Source organism: Erpetoichthys calabaricus, chromosome 4, assembly GCF_900747795.2.
Source record: "Erpetoichthys calabaricus chromosome 4, fErpCal1.3, whole genome shotgun sequence".
NCBI classification, from domain to species: Eukaryota; Metazoa; Chordata; class Cladistia; order Polypteriformes; family Polypteridae; genus Erpetoichthys; species Erpetoichthys calabaricus.
In genome coordinates, this window is record NC_041397.2 from 14,972,198 (window position 1) to 14,995,101 (window position 22,904).

Here is a 22,904-nt window from a genome sequence, read left to right on the forward strand (position 1 = left end):
AGATAGATAGATAGATAGATAGATAGATAGATAGATAGGAAAGGCACTATATAATAGATTGATAGATAGATAGATAGATAGATAGATAGATAGATAGATAGATAGATAGATAGATAGATAGATAGATAGATAGATAGATAGATAGATAGATAGATAGATATTAAATTAAAGAGTGATAAAAATGCAGGTATAACAGACAATAACTTTGTATACAGTTTACCCCCCAATCCCCCCCCCCCCCCCCGAGAGTGGAATTGAAGAATCGCATAGTGTGGGGGAGGAACGATCTCAGTCTGTCAGTGGAGCAGGACGGTGACAGCAGTCTGTCGCTGAAGCTGCTCCTCTGTCTGGAGATGATCCTGTTCAGTGGATGCAGTGGATTCTCCATGATTGACAGGAGCCTGCTCAGCGCCCGTCGCTCTGCCACAGATGTCCAACTGTCCAGCTTCGTGCCTACAATAGAGCCTGCCTATTTATATACAGTGGTACCTCGGTATACATCCTTAATCCGTTCCAGATCCTTTGACTTATACCAAACAGGACGTACACCAAACGAATTTGTCCCATAAGAAATAAAGAGAAAATGATTAATTCTTTCCCATGAAAAAAAAAATCCTATTGTTATTGGCATACAGTAATCCCTCACTTATCGCGGGAGATAGGTTCCAAGGCCGACCGCAATAACTGAATTTCCGCGAAGTAGGGACACTATATTTATTTAATTATTTAACGTGTATTTGGACGTTTTTAAACCCTCCCTGTATTGTTTACAACCCACCATTTACTCTATTAATAACAGGGACAACTGCTAAGCAATATGAAATCGGTAGATAAGTTTACACTTAACTGTATAGCGAAGTACACGTAGCAGCTTGTAGGCGGTCATGACGTCGTTGACCTTGTTGCAAAGATTCCTAAAGCAGATTCCATCCAGACTTCTGCCTTATCACGTCCACTTGCAATTCGTTTTGCACCCTGGTTAAAGGACACTGCGGCCGTAGATCTTATATGCTTTTCCTCCTTTTTAAATAAAAAGAATCGATGTCTTGCAGCGGTGTAGCTGTTCCCTTCCTTCAACATATCCAAAACTTTTACCTTTTCTGCAATCATTTGCATCTTCTGTTGGTGCTTGGACACGGCCCCTGAAGCATTAGCACGTTAATGCTGAATGAGTGAGATGAGACTTCCTGGTTAATGCAGCGCTCCGTCGCTGAGCCAATCAGCAGCACACAGGAACTTAACTGCGTGCTCTGATTGGGTAGCTTCTCAGCCATCCGCCAATAGCATCTCTTGTATGAAATCAACTGGGCAAACCAACTGAGGAAGCAAGTAAAAAGACCCATTGTCCGCAGAAACCCGCGAAGCAGCGAAAAATCCGCGTTATGTATTTAAATATGCTTACATATAAAATCCGCGAAGTCGTGAATCCGCGAAAAGTGAACCGCAAAGTAGCGAGGGATTACTGTATTATACATTGATGGGGTTGTATAAAATAATTTAAACACCGCTTAATACTAAAATACATAAATACAAAAGCAATTAGATGAAATAAATTAAAATTTAACCTTACTTTACTTTTTAAGAACGTCTTTGTTTTTCACAGTCGTAGATACCGTCATTCTCGACATACGGTATGCAGCAGCCATATCCCGGATACGCATTCCACCTTCATACTTTTCAACAATCAATTCAAATTTACACGAAAAAACACAAAACCACATGAAAATTCACATAGTTATAGTGCGGGTTGTTCACTGAATGTTAGCAACTGGGGTACTGACACTAGTGGGCAGCGTAGGGTAGCGCGCGGTGTGACGATGCAGGTCCGCTCCACACTCCCATATGTCCTTACGGGGAGCCCTGAACCCAACAGCGCCGGTAATGTCACCAAGATGAGCTGACAAATGAGGACAATTCTCAAATGAAGCCAGGGGATAGTGAAAGAATGCCAAGTGCTTTTATTTAAAACAAAAATCAGTGTCCAAACAAAAAGTGCAGTGCATCTGGTTTCAATAAATAATTATTTAATAAATATCCATAAAAACAAGTGTTCTGTGGAGATAAAACAACAATAAATAAATCAGATAAAATCAGAGGTTGAAAATGCAGTCTCACTCTTCCTGATCACAGCCCACCTGTGCAGGTGCGACTCTCTCCAACTACCTCATTAACTTCCCTGCAATCGCACCCACGGAGAATGATACGGCTATACGGGTTTAAACCTGGCCGTTTTTTTGAAGCCGTGGACCCGCTATACCACACGTGGTGTTCTAGCACGCGAGTCGTATTCCAAACAAAGGTCGTATACCAAGCAAAATTTTTCGCATCCAAACAGGACATATACTAAGTTGGACTTATTCCAAAGCAGATGTATACCGAGGTACCACTGTATATATATATATATATATATATATATATATATATATATAAAGAACATTTCGTTCTCCTAATGTTTATTTATTCTCTTTAAATTTTAGTAGTCCTTTTAAGAGCAGTTATCGGATCTCCAAGAAGAGTGATGAGAGGAAGTGTGAGCCAGTGAGTCCAGAAGGCCAATCACTTAATCATTTCGAGAAGAGCCGAGGTGAGAGTTAGATCCAGATTTGCAGAGTCCAAGCAACTATGTAACATTCACAGTATGCTATACTCTTCTTATTGACTCTTAATATGCTTCTTATATCTCTCCTTTTGTCTTCTTTCTGCTGATTCTTTTTCCAAGATGATGCAGTGACTAGCCCAACCTCGGATCGCTCACCACTTTCTAGAAAGCGGTTTACTTTGCAGGGCTTCAGTAACCTTAAAAGTCAGAAAGGTAAACTTCTTCCCTTGTGTTTGCGTGGACTTGCCATTAGGCTCACTCAGGCCAAGCACTTGTGTCCATCTGGTAGTCCAAGGATGTCTTTAATAGCACTCAAAACAGATAGAAAGAGTGTCTGGATTATCACGAATGCCTTTGGCTTTATTGCGTGTCTGGCACATTAGTCTTAGGAGAGATTTTGACCTATACTTCATGCAAGCATGTCATGACAAATGGGAATTTAGAGCTTATATCTAGCACCTTTTGTGACCTAGAGGAATAGTCAGGTGTATTAGAGAACCACATGGCATTTGTTAAGCTTTAGTGTTTACACCTAGAAAAGCCCATAATATCAGAGCAGAGGTCTGGCTTTGGCCGTTAACACACAGTGCTTTCATTGACAGAATCATCACCTCCTACAGCTAAAAGCCGAACACTGCCACTAGCACTTCTGTCACGCCCAGGTATGCTGTTTTCAAGCAGCTTTGACTGTGGTGCTGTGTCTGTATTTTGTGCTTGACCTGAAGCAGCTGCCTGTCCTTCACTTCTGCCCTCTTTCTCTCTCTCTCTCTATCATTGTCTTTCTCCCTCTCTGCTGCTTTTCGTTTCTTCAGGATCTCCACCGAGCCCTGACAATAAGACTAAGCGGCATGAAATAAAGAGTGATCCTACTCCATTTGGTTTTAGAGGTGAATATTGAACTTTTCTAAAGTAAGTGCTCTGCTTACGTGTGACATAGTGGGCATGCCTAGTAGTGCTTGCTTATGATACCCCTTAAAAGCAACACCTGGTTTTCTCCCTTCTCAGTACTTTACGTGTGTTAGTAAGCAAGGGCAGAGGAAAAAGGTGTCTGTTTGTGGAAGCTTACAAGATGATATGGTCTCTAAGGTGTACTTAAAACGTCACAGCTGCTAGATGGTGGATAGGGGAGCCCACTTATTATTTTCAAGCCAAAAACAAGCTGTGAATTCCATAGGGAATGTTTCCCATAAGCTCTAATTGGATAGGATTAGTTGTACACTAGCAGATAAGGTAAAAGTCATTATTACTGGAGGACCTCTGAAATTTTAGTCCCATCCAAATCGCTCATGACAGTAACTTTTTTAACGGAGTGTGCATTCATGTCTCAGTAAAGATTACGGAGGCCTTTTACCTTCTATAAAAAAAAATCCACGAAAAATAACCTCAGGTAAAGCTTATTCCGTGCAAATCAACATTTTCCTGTGAAAATGATTTTTGAGGGTTTTGCAGAAAAAATGGAGGCAATTGAAGGACTTGTCCATGCTCTGTGTGACCCATATCGAAGAACCAGAAACCGATTCATACATGCATTGCTCCAGTGAATGAGTTTGTGGACAGAGGAGCTCCTAGCACAGAATTCGTATCACAGGACTCCTGCTCGCAGCGTCGTTAGGTAAACATCCCACTTGAGCCTTCTAGATCATGTTTAGCAACAAGACCCGTTGTTATATTGTTTTGATTAACTAAGAATTAATTCACACCAACAAATTTATTTTCTCTTATTTTTAATTGTTCTGTCTTAGCCTCTTCTACATTTGATGGCTGCTTTCATCAGGTGATTTAACAAATTTGGTTGTACATGTAATGACATATTTCTAATCTCTTGTGTTTTATAATCTGTGTAATTCTGTTACTCTTTGTAGTCGAGTCTATGTATTGTGCACAGCCAAAAAAAAATATATATATATATTACAGGAAACATTTTTATGGGAATCAACATTTTAATAATAATAGCTGTTGCCAAAACTTTGGAATGCCACCAGCAGAATTTAAGAAGCTCTGTGAAAACCTCCAGCCTCTCCTCCTGCCACAGTCCATTGTGATGAAAGCCCTTGTGCCAGTCATTATGAGGAGGAGCAATAGTTACGTAGCTACAAAACTTGTGGCTGTTTCGAGTTGATGACATTGCGTAACCACTGAAGCCATGCCTATCTCTGTGCTTTTTGTAGACATACTGTATTTTATCCTGTACAAATCCATGTTAAAAATGACCGACATTGAGTGGTAACAGTAACTTCACTGACGTATGGCTTAAAAGCTTATCCTGTCCGAATGGGGCTATAAAAGGAAATTCCTCCAGCTTTTTACAAATCTATAGATTGAAAAACTATTTCTTTCCAACTGAAAGTCTTCAACCTGTTTATTCATTTTAACTTCCATTGATCTCTTTCCACTTTGCTTATTGGTGATTGATTTTTTTTCACTCTTGGACAGTGTTATGTTGTGGGCTTTTTTCACTTTAGTTCCATTTTTGACACACTGTGTAACTTCATACATGATAAAAGTATGACGTTGGCATCCAATAGATTAGATTAGATTAGATTCAGCTTTATTGTCATTGAACACAGTAAAGGTACCATGTCAAGAAAATGCAGTTTTGCATCTTAGCAGAAGTGCAAATTGTAGTAAAGTGCAAGTAATCAGATAAATATACATAAAAATATAAATATATACAGTAATGAATCATTAGTACAGACAAGAAAAAAGCCGAGTATCTAAAGAATGATTAGTCAGAGTTACGAATATGATCCTTACTCCAATATGATATATACAATTGGGACAGTGTACATAGTATGCAAAGCTTGAATAGAATACATGCAGTAAAGTACAAGAATGATTTCAATAATAGAAACAGTGAAGTGCAAACAGTTGTATTTGTACAAGTACAGCAGAATCTGGTGTCCAAGACATGATAGACCTGAGGTGCCCACAGAGAACTAGGCTGTCCATGTATGGCTTTTAAGGTGGTTTGAGGAGGGTGGAGGTGGCGTAGCGCTTAGAGTTGAGTTCAGCAGGGTGACAGCTACAGGGTAGAAGCTGTCCCCGAGACTGCTAGTGATCTCATGTAGGCTCCCATACCGTCTCCCAGTCCCTGACTGGCGTGAGAGGTGTCTCCAGTGATGTTAAGTGCTCTCCGCAGGCACTGCTTATACTGGAGGTCCTCAGTGGCAGGTAATAAGGCAATAATGATGTGTTAGGCTTTTTTTTTTTATTTTTTTACCACTCGTTGCAGAATCTTTCAGTCTGAGAGTGTGTAGATACAACACTGTAATACAGTTCGTCAGCTCACTCTCAGTTGTGCAGTGGTAAAAACCCTTAACCTGAACCCACATATTTTGGGTATACCAGTATACTATAGCGACCACAAACGTCACATATATCAAGGCAGTCTAGTACATAAAGAAGTTGATATAATGGGTACAATTCTGACCTGTTATTCAGAATTATCAAACACCACTTTGGATACATGTGCTCTTTGGTTACTCTCTCCAGTGGGCATTAGCATATCATAATCTCTTAGACCAATAATGTGAGTTTTCCGCATTTGACTTACTGTATACGACCGACATTAAAAAAATACCGGAAATAATACGGTAAAATCAAGCCCCGACTTATCCGTGGGAGAACTTAAAAGTGAGTATATACGGTATTTGTTTATTGTAATAAAGTGCTGCAAATGACTGAAGAACAACGAGTACAACACTTCATATTTTTTTATGGAATGTATTTATAAGATTAAAAATCATTGTTTAGACCAAAATGGTGTTAGTGTGGGAGATGGTGGTGAAGGGAGCAGAATTAGAAATGGGATAAAAATATAATTTATGCTGCTGTCTATTGGAGAGGGGTGGGGATGGTGGATTATAATGAACACGTCTCTAGCTGAAGATCATTTTTTCTCTCATATGCTTAAGATACAGTGACAGTCGATTTGGGGGGGGGGGGGGGGGCCTTGTGTGTGAATTTGAGAAACGCAAGTACAGCATAACAATTGCACATCGGTATGCTAATAAACATTGTCGGTGTAGTCTAATTTGAAATTGAAAGACCACTGCTCAGAAAGCTGACATAGCGATAACATGTAGCAGATAGTATCCGGTATGGTAATTGAACCCACAACACTTGAGCTGTAAAACTGCACTAAGCAATGCTTCAAAGTCATACTAAAACAGGGCTTACAAGTCAAGCATGGCCTCAAGTTCTTCCATCAAACATGATGTTCTCAATACAATCAAAGTTTTCTTCAGTAACACAGTAGGTGACATGTTTATTGCAATTTATCCAAAGCTGTGGCATGTAGTATAAATGACCAATCATAGACAAGGATCCATCATTAGAATGCTCTGAACCTCAGCTATCCAATGGTAATGCTCCTTTATTTGTATGTGGGTCAACAGAGGCGGGACACTTGATAAAGCAGCCTAACTCATTTGTGATGAGCAGCTCGCCTCAGGGTATACCTGTGCAAATCGCATATTTTAATAATGAAAGCAAGCAGACCACATGGAAACATGTGATTTATTTGAAAGAAGGCTCTTTTTTTGGTATGTAAAATTACCATTATTGCTTTTGATTGACTTGTGGGTTTATTGCAACGTACACAAACAACTTTTGAAATATGGCAGTATCCTGTCGTGCATAAGCGGTTAAGCCACATTTATGAATATATATATATATATATATATATATATATATATATATATATGTACGTGTGTATGCATGTATGTTCCATCCATCCATCCATCCATTTTCCAACCCGCTGAATCCAAACACAGGGTCACGGGGGTCTGCTGGAGCCAATCCCAGCCAACACAGGGCACAAGGCAGGAACCAATCCCGGGCAGGGTGCCAACCCACCGCAGGACACACACAAACACATCCACACACCAAGCACACACTAGGGCCAATTTAGAATCGCCAATCCACCTAACCTGCATGTCTTTGGACTGTGGGAGGAAACCGGAGTGCCCAGAGGAAACCCACGCAGACACGGGGAGAACATGCAAACTCCACACAGGGAGGACCCGGGAAGCGAACCCAGGTCCCCAGGTCTCCCAACTGCGAGGCAGCAGCGCTACCCACTGCGCCACCGTGCCGCCCTGCATGTATGTTCCCTACTATGTAATTCCCTACTGGCAGGTGCCCCTTCTAATCTTATATCACAGCTCCAGCTTATTCAAAACTCGGCTGCAAGAGTCCTGACATGAACCAGCAGCAGCAGCGAGCACATCACACCCATCCTGCTCTGCCTTCACTGGCTCCCTGTGTCCTACAGAATTGAATATAAAATCCTACTAATAACCTACAAAGCCTTAAATGACCTTGCGCCAAACTACATCAGTGACCTTCTCCATCACTATGTGCCCGCTCACCCATTAAGGTCCTCTGATGCTGGTAATCTTGTTGTGCCCCACACTAATCTACACTCCATGGGTGACAGCAGGGCCTTCAGCTGTATAGCGCCCAGACTCTGGAATGACCTACCGAAATTAATCAGGTCAGCTGACTCCATGAATTCTTTTTAAAAACAACTCAAAACTCCTCCGTTCAGGAAGGCTTTTAGCTCTACTTGACTTCTCTCAGTTTACCTCTCTGTCAAGATGCTCATGTAACCTGTGAGTGTGTGTGAGACCATCAATTATGTTGTCTGTTTGGCTTTTTGTCTGAATTTACTGTCGTAATCTTCTTTATTTATTTATCTGGTTTGTACAATGCTATATACTGTATACCCTGCCGTTCTTTCTTAAATTCTATTGAAGTGCCTTGAGCATGGGAAAGGCGCTATATAAATAAAATGTATTATTATTATTATTGTTATTATTATTCCAGCATCACTTCCGAACGGCTGGAGCAATTTTCATATGGTACACATGTTTCTCATTGGTCAACTAAAAATACTGTAGGGTGAAATCAACCCTAACCCCTACCCACGGGGTGATCTTGCGGTCTTGTTATCATCCAGTTGACACTTGGAACGACCACCAGTGGGCGAACTGGAGGTGACTGCCAGCATTCATTATGTTTGAGCGCCACCACCGCACCCCTGTTTAACAGGATGATAACATGCAAACAAGACCTCAAGACAAGCACATTAGTGAGTCTTCATTGTTTGTTAATTTATTTTTATTTTGAAAGTTGTGTTTTTTTAATTATATTTTTCTCAAACAATTAAAAAAAAAAAACACTTTATTTTCCTCCCGGGCAACGCTGTGTATTTCAGCTAGTAAATACATAAATGAACGTCAATTATAGTCTGTCAGTGCTTTAGTGTTTCAGATTCTGATGGGAGTTCTCTCAGTTCCGCACTGTGGCCCTTGCTAAAAGCAGTCATTCATTTGTTGTTGTGCCTTGTTTGTTGCCATGATCTGCAATTCAGTAGGTACAGAGAATCACAAGTGACATGTGAGGCTGGGTTTGCTTGTGTCAGCAGCTTCTGTAGCATTAGCTGTTAATGGCGGGCTGCATGTTGCTAGTTGTCATCTTTTTCTGCTGTCCATTGTGTTCCCCGAGGCTGCACTGTTATGCTTCTCATTGTTGGGGAAATTGCCAGGATTAATTCACAAAAAAAGGAAGCGGGCAGTTCTGTTCAGAGCCATCCAGTAGTCACACACAGCTACTGGAAAAGGCTGTACAGTCATGTGAAAAAGTAAGTACACCCCATGATTTTTTTTTAACATTTGTGGAGATATCAAGATTTGCTCTTCATTTACACCAGCGGTGTTCAACTCTGTTCCTGGTGGGCCACAGTAGCTGCAGGTTTTCATTCTCACCCTTTTCCTACGCAGTAGTCAGTTTTCACTGCTAGTTACCTTCTTTTCCCTTCATTTTAATAGCCCTGTTTTTAAGGATACAATCCTCTGAATCGATTCTTTTCTTCATTAAATGGCAGGCAAACAGAAATGAGACATGAGGCGATGACCAGCTAAATCAGGGCTTCAAAATTCAACCAGTTACTCAATGAGAAGTCAATTCTTGCTGTTAATTAAACTCAATATTTAATTCCATGGTTTGTTGCTGCTCTCACTCTGCCACAGCAGACATTTCCAAAACTGTTGATTTTCACTTTTTTCTAAGAACACCGTCAAAATGTTTTGATGACCTGAGCAGATCAACATTACTAAGACCTTCGCCTTTCTTTATTTTTAGATACTCTGTGATGGGCGCAGGTGAGCTGGTCATGTGATGACTCGTTTTGTGTCTCATTATTGTTAGGCTACTAGTTAAGGAAAAAGAAACAACTAAGGGGTCTGAGTCAAGTTAAATAAAACTGAGGCAAAACACTTTGAAAATTAGCAGCAAACACTGGCCACTAATTAAGAAGATGGTTAGGTTAGGTTAGGTTAGGTTAGGTTAGGTTTCTTTATTTAGTCATGTTTACACAGGAAAACATGAAATTTGCCTTGGTTAGAATGCTTTGATTTATTTGCTTTGGTTAGAATGAAAACCTGCAGCCACTGTGGCCCTCCAGGACCAGAGTTGATTTAAACAGTATCTTTAGATAAAGATGATATAATTGGTAAAAAAAAGAGCAAATATTTCACTTTTATTCAATGAGAAATAACACATTATGGTATTTTCATGTGTGGAAAAGGTAAGTCCACCCTTAGCTCTAGTAGTTGGTGTCGCCCCCTGAAGTAGGTTTTCACTCTACTAATGTCTACCGGTGTCTGACATCGACAGGAGGGAAAAGTATGTTTCCCTCTCCTCCATGATGTGTGTGATGTTTGAGGGGTGTCTTCCATGTACAGCCCATTTCAAATCCCCTACGGTATCTCGATGACATTCAGATCCAGGATTGGACTTGGCCTTATCAGTACCCTGCATTTCTTCCTTTTTAGCCACTCATAGATGGATTTACTGGTGTGTTTGGGGTCAGTGTGTCAATTTGCAGGGTCCACTTTTGGTTGAGCTTCAATCTAATAACAGGTTTTGATTTGATGTGTTATACTTTATTAATCCCTGAGGGGAAATTATCTTTTCACATGATCTTTGGCGGTCAGAGTACAGGGTCAGCCATTGTGTGGTGGCCCTAGAGCGATGTTTCAGGTTAAGGACCTTGCTCAAGGGCCCAATGGAAGAAAATCTCTTCTGGCAGTAATGGGAGTTGAACTGGCAACATTCCAGGTACCAGCGCAGATCCTTAGCCTCAGAGCCACCACTCTGCCCTAATGCTCTCACATTATCCTCAATTACCCTGTGTTACAATGAAGAATTCATAGTGCATGGTGAGTGAGTAATGCAACCTCAAACCGTAACATTTTCATACTTGACAGTTGGTATCAGGTTCATCTGGTCAAATGCTGTCTTTGGTTTCTTCTGGTGCTCCTCATCTGTCCAGGACACATTATTCCAGAAGTCTTTGCCTATATATTCATATGGGCAAACTTTATTCTTGCCCTGGTGTTCTTTCTGGTTTCCTCCCAACACACCTCCCATGTAAGACCACATTTGTGCAACGTCTCTTCTAATATTGGACTCATGCACTCTTGCATCAAGAACTGCCCTACAAGTCCTGTGATGAAATCCAGGGCTTCTTAGAGACTTCTTTTGACATGTTACATTCTGCTCTTGGGCTGAACGTGCTGAGGTGGGCTTGCCTGGCCTGGACAAGTGGGCAGTTGTTTGAAATCTTCTCTACTTTTAGATGATCTTCCAGAGAGTGGGAATGGTTAATTTCCAGTTGTTTGGAGATCTTTTTAAATTCCTTCCCAGACTCACAGACGTCTATGTACCAGGGGGGACCCAAAAATAACCGGAATTTTGTTGTTGTTAGGTTGGTACTTGTAGTACGTGGTTGGGCCGCTAGGGCGATCTAGTTACACTCCTCACAAGTCAGTCTGCCAAGTGCCATCAGTCTGGAAGGTTGTGCTTGTGTTCAGTGAATTCTTTTGTAAAAGTAGGTTGCGCAACAGTGTGAGAAGGAAACGCCCTGATTTGTGGGAGTCGGGCGATTGGTTCTTTCATCATGATAACGCTCCATCTCACACTGCTCTCAGCATTCGCCAATTTTTGGCAAGAAACGGTATGACAACCCTGAACCACCCACACTACTCACCGGATTTAGCTCTGTGTGATTTCTTTTTGTTCCCTCGGATGAAAAAAGACTTGAAAGGAAGGCGTTTTGCTGACGTCGAAGAGGTAAAACAAGAAACGACCAGAGCATTAATGGGCATTATTTCAGACGAATTTCAAAAATGTTTCGAACAATGGAACAAACAGTTAGATAAGTGTATTTCCGCCAATGGAGAGTACTTTGAAGGAGACTAATTGTAGTTTGTACAGAAAATTAAATAATATTTCCGGTTATTTTTGGGTCCCCCCTCGTATATCCTTCTTTGGTGGTAACATACACTTCAACTGGAAAGAGCAAACCAAACCAAATGTCTGAGGTTTATAAAAAGTCAGGTTAGAAGAAGATCCTCTCAAGTGATGCTCTCACATATCTGTATCTGATTCTGATTTGATGTAGTAAACAAAACTGAGAGGTGGACTTGCTTTTTTTACATGCAAATTTTATTTAAATTATATGATGAATTACAAAATGTAAATATGGTCTGATTTTTTTATATTGGATCACCATCATCTATAGATACTGTTTAAATGATGGTCAATTCTTAGTATGTACACATATGTTAAAAAGAAAAAACGTCTCATGGCGTGTACTTAACGTTTTCACATCCTGAACTGGACTGAATGGATTTGACGATGTATTTTCATTGTAAAATCTTATTTCATTGTGCAGGCTGGACTGCAACAACCCATTCTCTGGATGCATCGGAGGAAAATGAAGGGTATTCAAGTGGTGAGGAACCATCCAATTCTTCAGATGCAGAAGAGGATTGTGGGAAGAAACTGGTAGGGAGCTCTTTGTAATTTGCTGTCCTACTTTGTTGTTTTCATTCTTGTTGTTGCCACGAATATAAACTGGTTTTATTTTTCTCTCTTACTCTCGCTACCTTTACAGTTGCCTGGTAAATACACTGTAATAGCAGATTATGACAAAAGGAACGCAGAGGAGTTGATTTTCCGAAGTGGAGAAGTTGTGCAGCTAATAAAAGAAGGGGAACATGGGCAGTGGTAGGTGCCTGCAAGTCTTTACTTGAGCATACGTCGCTCAGCAGCAGTAACTAATTTGAAATGTTGCTTTGATTAACGGTCTCTGGTCTAAGTAGTCTAGTGTGATACTTGAATTCCTTGCATGTCTTCCTGTCTGCTTCAGTGGACAAATCAAAGACCTCACGATTTCCAAAGAAAAACAGATGCACTAATACTAAAAATGAAAAGACACCCCTGCACTAGCTTGCACAGGAGAAGCAATGGAGGTTCTCAGAGTGTGCCAGAATGTAAAATCCGCCTCACTGCCTGGGGTACCCTTCTGTGCTGAAGTAGAAAGCTTCATCTCCAGCCACCCGCTTCTTGCCAGTGTTGTTAGCTTCATGCACCTTTTATTTTCTATTTCAGAGTTTTTGAAAGTGAAAAGCCAAACTGTCTTATCTATTTACTGTCTACCTCCGTTACAGCAAATTTGTCTTTCTTTTTCCAATGGTCCAGTGTGACACCACACACGCTGTTCATCTTTCAGTTTTCATTTGGATACCACATCCATACCAGCTTATTTGTAGGTTTGGAAAGCTGTCAAAAGTTAATTTTCCAGGAAGATGCACTTTTGCTTAAGTGCAAGTGTAAGGGTATGAGGTAGGGTAACTGTGGAATGTAAAACTGCAATAAGACATAACATATCTCTATATATATTATACAGTATACTTGTTACACTGGTTTTTGTAAATCTCCTCAATACTCTGTTGTATCGAATAGTTCATTAATACCATGTAACATTGGCCTTTTATTACAGGCATATGTATTTTCACTGTCAATATGTTCTCTAGATTCGTAAGGAGACCGGCTGAAGCTTTTCTTTTAAGTACACCCAGAAGCAAAATATACAACAGACATTCAGGTTCTCAACTTGAAGTGGTGTATTCAAAAAAAAACACTCTCTATGTTTTTCCCATTCTATTTAACTAATGCTCTTTGAAATTATCTTGAATAAGGCACCATGGAAAGGTTTGGAAAATGTACTGTCTTGTGCTATTTCACTGTACCAAATGGAGGTCATATGCTGAGCCACCATATCTGCTACCTTTTGCAGATATGCATTTTTTCATTTAAGAGGATTTGCATACATTTCAGTTACATTATGTAGAAATGACAACACTTTTTATACATGGACCTCCCCATTTCAGGTAGCGCACCATAATGTTTAGGACATAGCAATTGCAGGTCTTTTAAATTTAATGAAAGTCTGCAATGTGCATTTTAATGACATCTGAACTGCTTGATTTGTAATTTTAAACTGTGGTGCAGACGGGTAAATCAAGGCAAAATGTGACTCCCAGTATGGATTAGGAGCACATGTGACAATCGTACTACTACTGTTAATTTGTGTTTTCTCAGGTTTGTGAAGAATATGAGTACAGTCAAAGAGGGTTGGATTCCTGCTACACATCTGGTGACATTAATAGGAGGATCCAAGTCTTCCCAGTCTTTGAGCAGTTCAGGTAAGTATAGATAGATAGATAGCATCCGGAAAGTATTCACAGCGCATCACTTTCTCCACAATTTGTTATGTTACAGCCTTATTCCAAAATGGATTAAATTCATTTTTTTCCTCAGAATTCTACACACAACACCCCATAATGACAACGTGAAAAAAGTTTACTTGAGGTGTTTGCAAATTTATTAAAAATAAAAAAAATTGAGAAAGCACATGTACATAAGTATTCACAGCCTTTGCCATGAAGCTCAAAATTGAGCTCAGGTGCATCCTGTTTCCCCTGATCATCCTTGAGATGTTTCTGCAGCTTCATTGGAGTCCACCTGTGGTAAATTCAGTTGACTGGACATGATTTGGAAAGGCACACTCCTGTCTATATAAGGTCCCACAGGTGACAGTTCATGTCAGAGCACAAACCAAGCATGAAGTCAAAGGAATTGTCTGTAGACCTCTGAGACAGGATTGTCTCGAGGCACAAATCTGGGGAAGGTTACAGAAAAAGTTCTGCTGCTTTGAAGGTCCCAATGAGTACAGTGGCCTCCATCATCCGTAAGTGGAAGAACTTCGAAACCACCAGGACTCTTCCTAGAGCTGGCCGGCCATCTAAACTGAGTGATCGGGGGAGAAGGGCCTTAGTCAGGGTGGTGACCAAGAACCCGATGGTCACTCTGTCAGAGCTCCAGAGGTCCTCTGTGGGCAGAGGAGAACCTTCCAGAAGAACAACCATCTCTGCAGCAATCCACCAGTCAGGCCTGTATGGTAGAGTGGTCAGACGGAAGCTACTCCTTAGTAAATGCACATGGCAGCCCGCCTGGAGTTTGCCAAAAGGTACCTGAAGGACTCTCAGACCATGAGAAATAAAATTCTCTGGTCTGATGAGACAAAGATTGAACTCTTTAGTGTGAATGCCAGGCGTCACGTTTGGAGGAAACCAGGCACCGCTCATCACCAGGCCAATACCATCCCTACAGTGAAGCATGGTGGTGGTAGCATCATGCTGTGGGGATGTTTTTAAGCGGCAGGGGACTGGGAGACTAGTCAGGATAAAGGGAAAGATGACTGCAGCAATGTACAGAGACATCCTGGATGAAAACCTGCTCCAGAGCGCTCTTGACCTCAGACTGGGGCGACGGTTCATCTTTCAGCAGGACAACGACCCTAAGCACACAGCCAAGATATCAAAGGAGTGGCTTCAGGACAACTCTGTGAATGTCCTTGAGTGGCTCAGCCAGAGCCCAGACTTGAATCCGATTGAACATCTCTGGAGAGATCTTAAAATGGCTGTGCACCGACGCTTCCCATCCAACCTGATGGAGCTTGAGAGGTTCTGCAAAGAGGAATGGCCGAAACTGGCCAAGGATAGGTGTGCCAAGCTTGTGGCATCATATTCAACAAGACTTGAGGCTGTAATTGCTGCCAAAGGTGCATCGACAAAGTGTTGAGCAAAGGCTGTGAATACTTATGTACATGTGCTTTCTCAATTTTTTTTATTTTTAATAAATTTGCAAACACCTCAAGTAAACTTTTTTCACATTGTCATTATGGGGTGTTGTGTGTAGAATTCTGAGGAAAAAAAATTAATTTAATCCATTTTGGAATAAGGCTGTAACATAACAAAATGTGGAAAAAGTGATGCGCTGTGAATACTTTCTGGATGCACTGTAGATAGATAGATAGATAGATAGATAGATAGTAGATAGATAGATAGATAGATAGATAGATAGATAGATAGATAGATAGATAGATAGATAGATACTTTATTAATCCCAAGGGGAAATTCACATATTCCAGCAGCAGCATACTGATACAAAAAACAATATTAAATTAAAGAGTGATAACAATGCAGGTATAACAGACAGTAACTTTATATAATGTTAACGTTTACCCCCTCTGAGTGGAATTGAAGAGTCGCATAGTTTGGGGGAGGAACGATCTCCTCAGTCTGTCAGTGGAGCAGGACGGTGACAGCAGTCTGTCGCTGAACCTGCTCCTCTGTCTGGAGATGATCCTGTTCAGTGGATGCAGTGGATTCTCCATTAGTGATCGGATCCTGCTCAGCGCCCGTCGCTCTGCCACGGATGTCAAACTGTCCAGCTCCGTGCCTACAATAGAGCCTACCTTCCTCACCAGTTTGTCCAGGCATGAGGCATCCTTCTTTATGCTGCTTCCCCAACACACCACCGCGTAGAAGAGGGCGCTCGCCACAACCGTCTGATAGAACATCTGCAGCATCTTATTGCAGATGTTGAAAGATGCCAGCCTTCTAAGGAAGTATAGTCGGCTCTGTCCTTTCTAACACAGAGAATCAGTATTGGCAGTCCAGTCCAATTTATCATCCAGCTGCACTCCCAGGTATTTATAGGTCTGCACCCTCTGCACACAGTCACCTCTGACGATCACGGGGGTCCATGAGGGGTCTGGGCCTCCTAAAATCCAACACCAGCTCTTTGGTTTTGCTGGTGTTCAGTTATAGGTGGTTTGAGTCACACCATTTAACAAAGTCCTTGATTAGGTTCCTATACTCCTCCTCCTGCCCACACCTGATGCAGCCCACGATAGCAGTTTACTTTACCCAGTAGCGCTGCTACAAGGGCAGTGCTGGACTTTCAGTGATTTCTACAACTGTTGTCTGTGGCAGAATGATTGTACAACATACATCTTTATTACAAAAAAAATCAGATATTTAGTGCACAAGTTTTAATTTACTGTCGGTTTTCTGCAGTCATCACAGGGTCAAAATTATACATACAGAGTCAAGAATATTCAAACACCTACTTCAAAGACAAAATGAATGTATTTTAACTTGGTGTCTCTACTGCTTGTTACTGATCATGATTGACTACATCTGGTAGCTTCTCTGTGTTGGCCTCGTTTGACGACACTCACTGGGTTGGACCAGCACACATCACAGAGGGAAAGTCCAAGGAGCTCAGTGCGGACTTGAGGAAGAGGATCGTAGATTTACATATACTAGGAATGTCTCTTGGAGCCATGTCTAAACGACTTGAGATCCCAAGATCATCAGTTCAAGCAGGTGTTCGGAGCTGTAGTCACCATGCCAAGACCCAAAATGTCACCCTTGGCTGAGAGGAAATTCTTCTTAATGGTCAGATGCAGTCCAAGAACTGGAACCTGCTGGAATATCAGTGTCACTATCCATAGTTAGGTAAGCCGTACATGGCAAGGGCCTGTGAGGTTGGTGTCCAAGAAAGAAGCCCCTGCTCCAGAATTAATGCCTTCAAGCTCAACTACAGTTTGTGGCTGATCACAATGACAAAGAAAAAAGCCTTGTGATGGAAAGTTTTATGGTCAGATGAGACAAAGATTGAGTTGTTTGGCCACAATGAGCAGAGGTGTCTTTGGAGGAGAAAAGGCAAGGCATTCAAACCCAAGAACACTGTGGCGACTGTTGGGCATGGTGGTGGTAGCATCCTGCTCTGGGGCTGTTTTTGCTGCCAGTGGAATTTTGGTGCATTACACAAAGTGGATGGAATAATGAAGGATGATTACCTCAGAATTCTTCAGAGTAACATCAAATTATCAGCCAGAAGGTTGAAACTTAGACACAATTATGTGTTCCAACAAGTGAATGGTCATAAATAAACATCAGAGCTGGATTTGGAAGGACTAACTCAGGCTGACATTAATCATTTGGAATGGCCATCAGCCCCATTGACAATATCTGGACTGTGGTTAAAAGTAAGGTCAGGAAACCAACACATTTGGTTGAACCCTATCAGTTCTGCCAAAAAAACAAAGAGTGATCAAGTATCCAATCAGAATTCTGCCAGAATATTGTTGATGGCTACCAAAAGCGTCTGATCGAGTTGAAATGTGCTAAGGGACATTTAACCAAATGTTATTTGTGCTGTATGTATAATTTTCACACAGGATACATGGAGTGCAGAATATAGATGGGCAGCACCATCCACGTCGATGCACAAGAACTTAAGAGGGTTGCCGAGTTCAAGTATCTTGGCTCGCTCGGATGGCGACACCTTTCCAGATGCCCGTGCGCAAGCCAACACAGCATCATTGAAAAGTCACGGGAGTACTGTATGACCAGTCCAAAGATTTACAAATCAAATCGGTTGACCAGTGGCCATGCATGGGGTTGACCTGTTCGACAGCTCACCCTTCAGAAACGTGGAATAAGAGCAAGATGGAAGAAGAATAATTTTGGCCCTGTGATGGTTTCAGAAAACCTACAATAATTTAAACATCTGTTAATTTATTTCATAATAAAGATGTATGTTGTACAATAATTCTGCCACAGAAAAAGAACAAGAACAGGAGGCCCAATACCACCCTAACGTACAGGTGCATCTCACTAAATTAGAATATTGTAGAAAAGTTCATTTATTTCAGTAATTCGATTCAAAAAGTGAATCTCATATTGTATAGATTCATTACACACAGTGATATATTTCAAGCGTTTATTTCTTTTCATTTTGCTGATTATGGCTTACCGGTAATTAAAACTCAAAATTCAGTATCTCAGAAAATTAGATTATTACATAAGAACAATAAAAAAAAATTTTTTTAATTCAGAAATGTTGACCTACTAATAGTATGAACATGTAGGCACTCAATACTGGTTGGGGCTCCTTTTGCATGAATGACTGCATCAATGCGGTGTGGCATGGAGGCGATCAGCCTGTGGCACTGATGAGGTGTTATGGAAGCCCAGGATGCTTTGAGTGCGGCCTTCAGCTCGTCTGCATTGTTGGCTCTGGTATCTCTCATCTTCCTCTTGACAGATTCTCTATGGGGTTTAGGTCAAGTGAGTTTGCTGGCCAGTCAAGCACAGCGATATCCACCACTGTCATTAAACCAGGTATTGGTACTTTTGGCAGTGTGGGCAGGTGCCAAGTCCTGCCGGAAAGTGAAATCAGCATCTCCATAAAGCTTATTAGCAGAGGGAAGCATGAAGTGCTCTAGAATGTCCTGGTAGTCGTATGGCTGGTGCTGACTTTGGACTTGAATAAAACACAGTGGACCAATGCTAGCAGATGACATGGCCCCCCAAATCATCACTGACTGTGGAAACTTTACACTGGACCTCAAGCAACTTGGATTCTGTGCCGCTCACATCTTCCTCCTTGATTTCCAAATGAAATGTAAAATTGACTTTCAACTGAAAAGAGGACTTTGGACCACTGAGCGACAGTCCTGTCCGTTTTCTCCTTAGCCCAGGTAAGACACTTCTCACGTTGTCTCTTGTTCAGGAGTGGCTTGACACAAGGAATGCTGTGACAGTTGTAGCCCACGTCCCCGATACGTCGGTGTGTGGTGGCTCTTGAAGCACTGACTCCAGCCGCAGTCCACTCTTTGGGAATCTCCCCCAAATTCTTCACAATCCTCTCATGGCTGCGGTTATCCCTTTTTCTGCTGTCACATTTTTCCTTCCACTCAACTTTCCATTAATATGTTTGGATACAGCACTCTGTGAGCAGCCAGCTTCTTTAGCAGTGACCTCTTGTGGCTTAGCCTCCTTGTGGAGGGTCTCAATGACGGTCTTCTGGACAACTGTCAAGTCAGCAGTCGGATTGTGTGGCGTACTGAACTAGACTGAGAGACCATTTGAAGGCTCAGGACCCCCTTTACCAGGTGTTTTTGGTTTATTAGCTGAGTGGAGTGGGACACCAGGAGTCTACAATATTGAACTTTTTCACAATATTCTAATTTTCTGAGATACTGAATTTTGAGTTTTCATTACCTGTAGGCCATAATCAGCAAAATGAAAAGAAATAAACGCTTGAAATATATCACTCTGTGTTTAATGAATCTATATATCAGTTTCACTTTTTGAATTGAATTAGATAGATAGATAGATAGATAGATAGATAGATTAGATAGATAGATAGATAGATAGATAGATAGATAGATAGATAGATAGATACTTTATTAATCCCAATGGGAAATTCACATTCTTCAGCAGCAGCATACTGATACAATAAATAATATTAAATTAAAGAATGATAATAATGCAGGTGAAAAAACAGACAATAACTATGTATAATGTTAAATATTAACGTTTACCCCCCCCCCCCCCCCGGGTGGAATTAAAAAGTCGCATAGTTTGGGGGAGGAACGATCTCCTCAATCTGTCTGTGGAGCATGACAGTGACAGCAGTCTGTCGCTGAAGCTGCTCTTCTGTCTGGAGATGATACTATTAAGTGGATGCAGTGGATTCTCCATAATTGATAGGAGCCTGCCGAGCGCCCTTCGCTCTGCCACAGATGTTAAACTGTCCAGCTCCATTACTGAATTACTGAAATAAATTAACTTTTCGATGATAAGATGCACCTGTACATGTCTGTTAGATGAGTGGATGGAAACTTCACCACAGCTATAATTTCTATGATTACATCTTTCCTGAAGAAGGGGTCCGAGTTGCCTCGAAAGCCTGCATATCTTAATCTTTTTAGTTGGCCAACAAAAGGGGTCATTTTGCTTGACTTTTCACTATAATCTATAAATGAAGTCCGCGATTGCTACTGCAAGTACATCCATCTCAATTGTGACACGTTACTGTCTGCTCTACCCGACTTGATGCCCTCCTTTATAAAGCCATAGAAACATTTGCCACATATTTGCCCCATACTCTTTGATGGGATCATAGAAGACATGCTGCTTTCTTCTGGGGCCTCCAAACAGCCTGGCCCATCTCTCATCTTCTTCCCGGCAGTGAGCCGTGCCTGACGCTACTCTTCCACATGGAGCTGCCACTATCATCTGCCCAGCTTCCTTGTGAAGGCCATCCCGTCTACAGAGATCTGCTGTGTGGTCTGTTTGTCTGCTCGAGTTCATTCTTCTCCATTAACCAGGTTGAAACTTGCAATCTTTGTATTTCTTTCAGAGTCTTGCGCTGCGTCCAGTAATCTGAGCGCCTCGTCCAGTTGCAGCGAAAGTTACACAGCCAGCAGTGCCAGCATGTCTGACATCAAAGGCTAGACATCTCGGGTCTGAGTGGGCAAGCCCAGTTTGTGCATCCAGAAGATGAAGTTCACGCAGGAGAGCCGTCGGGCTTGGGCATTGTGTCCTTATTTATTATATGCAACCAAGTGAGACTGACATTGACAGCCAAGTGATGAAAGGGACAGTCAAAGAACTTGTGTTCAAGGTCCTCCTTGATCCCAGAGACTTCTCCCGAATTTAACAAGCACGTTCTCTTCCGAGAGAAATCCACCCAGTCACACTTGAGCCATTCCACTATTTCCATTTGCATCATGTGGGTTTTGAAAAGAAATCCTGTTCTGAAATTGAGCCAGCACTGTGTTTACTTTGTACGGACGGTGAGGCCATCACTTTGTCTCGGACATCTCGGCCAGCATAGTGTTTTTTTCTTGTTGTCTTGTGTACGTCTTGTGACCGTTTTTCTGCTGCTTGTCCTACTCTTTTTTGTAACCCTTAACTTTCGGAGAGCAGAGAGGGGAGCAAATTCTTGTCAACTTTACCTCATTTGATGATTTCCCCCGTTTTTTTTTTTTTGCTTTTATTCCTGAAGAAGGGACAAAGTAGTAAACTGTGACCCCCCCACCCCACCCCCAAACAGAACGATGCCACCGGTGTCTTGTATATACTGTACAATTTCCATACAGCCTCAAGATCTGTGTATATTTTTGAATGCTTGGTGTGTCTTGGGCTGTGAAGATCAGAAAAGCAATAGGAATGAAAATGAAAAGCACTCGCCATGAAGGGGGAGCCCCAAGTGGACTGTTTTAGAGTTTGGCGCCACTTTGTCACCCAGTGAAAGCCAATCGGATTCAAGATTGTGTGTCTGTGGGTAGGCCAGAGTTGGCGGGGCTCAGCGTTTACAGACTCCTTTACCAGTGTGTGTGCTTTCCCACATTTGTCCATTTTCTTTCACAACAATCCTTTTAATTTGCACTCCAGGTCACTCGACTTACTACTGTACCTTTTAGCACTTTATGCGGCACGCTGCAGCACATTTCACTTTTTTGTATGATAAAAATTGAAAAGAGTATATGTAACTAAAGTGTAATCTGAATAAAGCTCAGTCGGTGGACGGCTATATTTTTCAATTCTTGCTTTGCCTTCTTTCTTCTTCATGTCTTTTTGCTAACACTGATGTCTTGCAGGTGAAGCACTTTTGGGGGAAAAAGCAGTCGGTTTGCCTTCTCGGGGCTACTGTGATCTGGCATGGCATTGTTAGAAGACAGCCACTTGTGGACCAGTGGAAAGACGGAAGAAGCTGAACCTCCTTACTTTAACAAACGGACTTGAAGAGGTGACCTCATTGAATTCAGGGGGAACTTGTTAGGGGTCCGGGCCAATAACAACTCCTTTATTGCTCAGGGGTCCAGGCCAGTAACAACTTCGTTGCTCAGGGGTCCAGGCCAGTAACCACTTCTTCGTTGCTCAGGGGTCCAGGCCAGTAACCATTCATTGGTCAGGGGTCCCACCCAGTAACTATTCATTCATTGGTCAGGGGTTCAGGCCAGTAACAGCTCATTTGTTGGTCAGGGGTCCAAGCCAGTAACACCTCATTCATTGCTCTGGGATCCAGGTGAGTAACAACGCATTCATTGGTCAAGAGTCCAGGCCAATAACAACGTCTTCATTGCTCAGGGGTCCAGGCAAATAACAGCTCATTCATTGGTCAGGTGTCCCACCCAGTAACAACTCATTCACTGCTCAGGGGTCCAGGCCAGTAATGTTGTCTTCATTGCACAGGGGTCCAGGCCAATAACAGCTTCTTCGTTGGTCAGGGGTCTAAGCCAGTA

General features: G+C 41.8%; 1 protein-coding gene across 12 annotated transcripts in view; it reads left to right on the forward strand.

The window, feature by feature from the left end:
• Nucleotides 1-22,202, forward strand: part of mcf2la (mcf.2 cell line derived transforming sequence-like a) — a 324,509-nt gene extending 302,307 nt beyond the window's left edge. For 9 of the 12 annotated variants that reach the window (XM_051926314.1, XM_051926315.1, XM_051926320.1 and 6 more), the window contains exons 26-33: nucleotides 2,478-2,584; nucleotides 2,720-2,812; nucleotides 3,202-3,261; nucleotides 3,412-3,486; nucleotides 12,342-12,454; nucleotides 12,564-12,676; nucleotides 14,054-14,157; nucleotides 21,017-22,202. In XM_051926314.1, coding sequence (XP_051782274.1) covers nucleotides 2,478-2,584; nucleotides 2,720-2,812; nucleotides 3,202-3,261; nucleotides 3,412-3,486; nucleotides 12,342-12,454; nucleotides 12,564-12,676; nucleotides 14,054-14,157; nucleotides 21,017-21,111 — 760 coding nt within the window. In that variant the 3' untranslated portion in view covers nucleotides 21,112-22,202. The remainder of the gene's footprint in view (nucleotides 1-2,477; nucleotides 2,585-2,719; nucleotides 2,813-3,201; nucleotides 3,262-3,411; nucleotides 3,487-12,341; nucleotides 12,455-12,563; nucleotides 12,677-14,053; nucleotides 14,158-21,016) is intronic. The other 3 variants (XM_051926317.1, XM_051926322.1, XM_051926326.1) reach the window with 3 other exon arrangements.
• Nucleotides 22,203-22,904: the final 702 nt, after the last annotated feature.